Source organism: Hippopotamus amphibius, chromosome X, assembly GCF_030028045.1.
Source record: "Hippopotamus amphibius kiboko isolate mHipAmp2 chromosome X, mHipAmp2.hap2, whole genome shotgun sequence".
Taxonomy (NCBI): domain Eukaryota; kingdom Metazoa; phylum Chordata; class Mammalia; order Artiodactyla; family Hippopotamidae; genus Hippopotamus; species Hippopotamus amphibius.
Window position 1 is genome coordinate 55,641,038 of NC_080203.1, and position 6,115 is coordinate 55,647,152.

General features: G+C 40.2%; 1 protein-coding gene across 1 annotated transcript; it reads left to right on the forward strand.

The window, feature by feature from the left end:
* The first annotated feature begins 4,244 nt into the window (after nucleotides 1-4,244).
* Nucleotides 4,245-5,340, forward strand: LOC130842325 (putative monooxygenase p33MONOX). The gene has a single exon (XM_057718964.1). It carries the CDS (start codon nucleotides 4,423-4,425, stop codon nucleotides 5,338-5,340), a length of 918 nt encoding a protein of 305 aa, XP_057574947.1. The 5' UTR covers nucleotides 4,245-4,422.
* The last annotated feature ends 775 nt before the right edge of the window (nucleotides 5,341-6,115 follow it).

Here is a 6,115-nt window from a genome sequence, read left to right on the forward strand (position 1 = left end):
CATTGTGCTTTTGATTTGCATTTCTCTAATGATTAGTGATGTTGAGCATCTTTTCACGTGTTTGTTGGCCATCTGTATGTTTTCTTTGGAGAAATGTCAATTTAAGAGTTCTGCATATTTCTGGAATTTTTTTGTTGTTGTTGTTACTGAGCTGCATGAACTGCTTGTATACTTTGGAGATTATTTTTTTAATTTTTTGTTTTATAAGGGTGTATAATTGATTAACAATGTTGTGTTAGTTTCAGATATATAGCAAAGTGATTCAGTTATACATAGAGATTAACTCTGTCAGTTGCTTCCTTTGCAAATATTTTCTCCCATTCTGAGGGTTGTCTTTTTTTCTTATTTATGGTTTTCCTTTGCTGTGCAAAAGCTTTTAAATTTCAATAGGTCCCATTTGTTTATTTTTGTTTCTATTTCCATTACTCTAGGAAGTAGGCCAAAAAGGATCTCATTTATATCATAGTGTCCTGCTTGTGTTTTCCTCTAAGCGTTTTATACTGTCTGGTCTTACATCTAGGTCTTTAATTCATTTTGAGTCTATATTTTTGTATGGTGTTAGGGAGTGTCATAATTTTATTTTTTACATGTAGCTGTCCAGTTTTCCCAGAAACACTTATTGAAGAGACTGTCTTTTCTCCATTGTATATTCTTGCCTCCTTTGTCATAGATTAGGTGACCATAGTTTATCTCTGGGCTTTCCATTCTGTTCCATTGATCTATATTTCTGTTTTTGTGCCAGTACCATACTATCTTGATTACTGTAGATTTGTAGTATAGTCTGAAGTGAGGGAGCCTGATTCCTCCAGCTTGGTTTTTCCTTCTCAAGATTGCTTTGGCTTTGTGGTCTTTTGTGTATCCATACAAGTTTTAGGATTTTTTTGTTCTAGTTTTGTAAAAACTATCATTGATAAATTGATAGGGATTGCATTGAATCTGTAAATTACTTTAGGTAGTGTAGTCATTTTCACAATCTTGATCCTTCCAATCCAAGAACATGGTATATATCTCCATCTATCTGTGTCATCTTTGATTTCTTTCATTAGTGTCCTATAATTTTCTTCATAGAGATCTTTTGCCTCCTTAGGTAGGATCATTACTAGGTATTTTATTCTTTTTCTTGCAATGGTAACTGGAAGTGTTTCCTGAATTTCTCTTTCTGATTTTTTGTTGTTAGTGTATAGGAATGCAAGATATTTCTATGCATTAATTTTGTATCTTGCTACTTTACCAAATTCTTTGATTAGCTCTAGAAGGTTTCTGGTAGCATCTTTAGGATTTTCTATATATAGTATCATGATATCTGTCAACAGTGAGAGTTTTACTTCTTTTTCAATTTGGATTCCTTTTATTTCTTTTTCTTCTCTGATTGCTGTGGCTAAAACTTCCACACCTTGTTGAATAATAGTGGTGAAGGTGGGCATCCTTGTCTTGTTCCTGATCATAGAGGAAATACTTTGTTACTCACAATTGAGGATATTTCTGGCTGTGGGTTTGTCATATATGGCCTTTGTTATGTTGAGGTAGGTTCCTTCCATGCCCACTTTCTGGAGATTTTTTATCAAAAATGGGTGTTGTATTTTGTCAAAAGCTTTTTCTGCACCTATGGAGATTATTAAATGGTTTTTATCCTTTGGTGTGTTAATATGCTGTGTCAAATGATTGATTTGCATATACTGAAGAATACTTGCATTCCAGGGAAACACCCAACTTGATCATGGTGTATGATCCTTTTAATGTACTGTTGAATTCTGTTTTCTAGTATTTTGTTGATGATTTTTGCATCTATGTTCATCAGCTAAATTGGCCTGTAATTTCCTTTTTTGTGTGTTTGATATTTTTGTCTGGTTTTGATATCAGGGTGATGGTGACCTCATAGAATAAGTGTGGGAGTGTTCCTCCTTCTGCTATATTTTGGAAGACTTTGAGAAGGATAGGTATTAGCTCTTCTCTAAGTGTGAGAGAGAATTCACCTGTGAAGCCATCTGGCCCTGGGCTTTTATTTGTTGGAAGATTTTTAATCACAGTTTCAATGTCAGTGCTTCTGATTGGTCTGTTCATATTTTCTATTTCTTCCTGGTTCAGTCTTGGAAGGTTGTACTTTTCTAAGAATTTGTCCATTTCTTCCAAGTTGCCCATTTTATTGTCATATAGTTGCTTGCAGTAATCTCTCACTATCCTTTGTATTTCTGCAGTGTCAGTTGCTACTTCTCCTTTTCATTTGTGAGTCTGTTGATTTGAGCCTTCTCCTTTCTTTTCCTGATGAGTCTAGATAATGGTTTATCAATTATGTTTATCTTCTCAAAGAGCCAGCTTTTAGTTTTATTGATCTTTGCTTTTTTATTCCTTCATTTCTTTTTCATTTATTTCTGAACTGAGCTTCATAATTTCTTTCCTTCTGCTAACTTTGGGGGTTTTATTTTGTTCTTTCTCTAATTGCTTTAAATGTAATCATAGGTTATTTCAGATTTTTCTTGCTTCCTGAGGTAGGATTGTATTGCTATGAACTTCCCTCTTAAAACTGCTTTTGTTGCATCCCAAAGATTTTGGGTTGCCATGTTTTCATTATCATTAGTTCCTAGGGATTTTGTGATTTCCTCTTTAGTTTCTTCAGTGATCTCTTGGTTATTTAGTAGCATGCGGCTTAGCCTCCATGTGTTTGTATTTTTTACAGCTTTTTTTTCCTGTTATTTATATCTAGTTTCATAGCATTGTGGTTGGAAAAGATGCTTAAGACAGAAATCTCTTGCATTTCTATACAGTAACAAGGAAAGATCAGAAAGAGAAATTAAGGAAACAATCTCATGCACCACTGCAACAAAAAGAATAAAATACCTAGGAGTAAACCTAACTAAGGAGGTAAAAGACCTGTACTCAGAAAACTATAAGACACTAATGAATGAAACCAAAGATGACACAGACAGATGGAGAGATATACCATGCTCTTGGATTGGAAGAATCAAAATTGTGAAAATGACTGCACTACCCAAAGTAATTTACAGTTTCAATGCAATCCCTATCAATTTATCAATGATAGTTTTTACAAAACTAGAACAAAAAAATCCTAAAACTTGTATGGATACACAAAAGACCATGAAGCCAAAGCAATCTTGAGGGTAAAAATCAGAGCTGGAGGAATCAGACTCTCTAACTTTAGACAATACAGTAAGGCTACAGGAATCAAGACAATATGGCACTGACACAAAAACAGAACTATAGATCAAGGGAACAGGATAGAAAGCCCAGAGATAAACTATGGTTAAGTAATCTATAACAAAGGAGGCAAGGATATACAATGGAGAAAAGCTAACCTCTAAAATGAGTGGTGCTGGGAAAACTGGAAAGCTACATGTAAAGAAATCAAATTAGAACACTCCCTTACACCATGCACAAAAATGAAGTCAAAATTGATTAAAGACCTAAATGCAAGGCCAGACAGTATAAAACATCCAGAGGAAAACATAGGAAGAACACTCTTTGTCATAAATTGCAGCAAGATCTTTTTTGACCCACGTTCTAGAGTAATGGAAATAAAAACAAAAATAAATGTGGGACCTAATGAAACTTAAAAGCTTTTGCACAGCAAAGGAAACTATAAACAAGATGAAAAGATAACCCTCAGACTGGGAGAAAATATTTGCAAACAAATCAACAAACAAAGGATTAATCTCCAAAATATATAAACAGTTCATGCAGGTCAATATCAAAGAAACAAACACCTCAATCAAAAAATGGTCAGAAGACCTAAATAGGCATTTCTCCAAAGAAGACATACAGATGGCCAAGAGACATATGAAAAGCTGCTCAACATCACTAATTATTAGAGAAATGCAAATCAAAATTACAATGACATATCACCTCACACTGGTTACAATGGGCATCATCAGAAAATCTACAAACAGTAAATGCTGGAGAGGGTGTGGAGAAAAGGGAATGCTCTTGCACTGTTGGTGGGAATGTAAATTGATACAGCCACTATGGAGAACAATATGGAGGTTCCTTGAAAAACTAAAGATAGAATTACTATATGACCCAGCAATCCCACTACTGGGCATATACCAGGAGAAAATCATAATTCAAAAAGGCACATGCGGGTGCCTGGGGTCTTCTGTGTCACCACGGGCACAGCGCCGCTCACACCATGGCTTGGGTCCTGAATGCGCCACAGCCTCTCGAGAGACGTGGATCCTCGGAGCCTCTCTAGTGCTGGAGCTTGGGCCACAGGCAGCTCCGCGGCGGGGAAATAACAGAACCTCTGGAATGGATGGACTCTTCCAGAACAGCTTTGCTAATTTCCAGCAGCTGGACAATGTTCCTCATTAATATCTGTCTGTCAGCATAATCGTCACATCATTTCACTCTGGTGGCAGGGACTCAGCTCCGAATTCTGTACAGAAAAAGCACCTGGATCCCAGTCTTTCAATGGCTTTGAGACAACCAGAAGTGCCTGCTCTTGAGCCTAGTGGGCCTCTAGGCAAGATGTCCCTGCCCATCGGGATGTACTGCCAGGCATTCAGCTATGATGATGCCCTTGAGGACCCTACGCCCATGACTCCTCCTCCATCTGACATGGGCAGCATCCCTTGGAAGTCAGTGATTCCAGAGCGCAAGTATCAGGACCTCGCCAAGGTGGAGGAAGGAGAGACCAGTGTCTCCTCCCGTGCCCCGCCCCCACTATCGGCCACTGACAGTGCGGACAAGGTCCCCGTGGTGAAGGCTAAAGCTACCCATGTCATCATGAGTTCTCTGATCACAAGACAGACCCAGGAGAGCATTCAGCATTTTGAGCAACAGGCAGGACTGAGAGATGCTGGCTACACACCCCACAAGGGCCTCACCACCGAGGAGACCAAGTACCTTCGAGTGGCAGAAGCACTCCACAAACTAAAGCTCCAGAGTGGAGAGATAACAAGAGAGGAGAAGCAGCCGGCCTCCACCCAGTCCACCACAAGCAGCAGCCCCCACTCTTCCCCTAAGCAGAAGCCCAGAGGCTGGTTCATTTCTGGTTCTTCCACAGCCTTATCTGGCCCCAATCTTAGCACCATGGATTCTGGAAGTGGGGATAAAGACAGAAGCTCGGCAGATAAATGCAGCCTCTTTGGACCAAGATCCCTCCAGAAGTCTGATTCAGGAGGTTTTGCCATCCAGGCCTACAAAGGAGCGCAAAAGCCTTCTCCAACGGAACTGATTCGCACGCAGGCCACCCGAGTGGCCGAGGATCCGGCAACGTTCAAACCACCCAAGATGGACATCCCAGTGATGGAAGGGAAGAAACAGCCACCGCGGGCCCATAGCCTCAAACCCCGGGACTTGAATGTCCTCACAACCACTGGCTTCTAGAGCTCTGGCTATTCCGGGGACTCTGGGTACAGGGTGTCTTGAGCCCAGCCCCCCTTTACCTTGGCTCTGACATAGGAAAAGTTTTGTCTTTTTTAAAAATCTTTCACACTGAGGCTAGAGCTGGAGACATAATTGGTTTTTGAGAAACATTAGTGCAAAGCTTGCGCTTGTGTGGAAGAAGCCCTTTTGTGTTTTCATTTAAAGCTAGACTGAACCTCGGCAGTGGTGTATGGGGGTCTCATTACCTATTCTGCTATCATTCACCCCAGCCAGGGACTGTGATTGTTGTTCACTAGGTAAATAATGTTTGTGTTGTTCCAGACCCAAGGCTCCTTGATTCCTTTACCACTGTCCATGTGCACATGGGAAGATCACACATGGAGGCATTCATGGACTAGGTTAGATGACTTTGGCCCTCTTGGCTGGCACTCTGTGCTCCAGCCTTGTCGGTTAGGGGGACCCAAGGTCTGTCTGAGATCATGGGTACAGTTAAGAGCCAGCCATGGTAGGGATCCCCCTTGGTTTGGGGCTGAAACTGGAGTCTCCGTGCTTTCCAGTGGACCTCATGGACCACTTTGTCCTGCAGCCAATTCTTACTGTAGTACCTCTTGGGCCAGTGCTGCTGGAGGGATGCTTCTCTTTGGTGTGACACAGAACAGACACTAGTCTTACATATCCTTTCTTGCACTTTAAAGTGAGATTAATTTAACTCCCATTTGGTTGAAAACTTCCTAAGGGATAAAATTTAGAGTACTGGTCTGGTATAGATAAACAG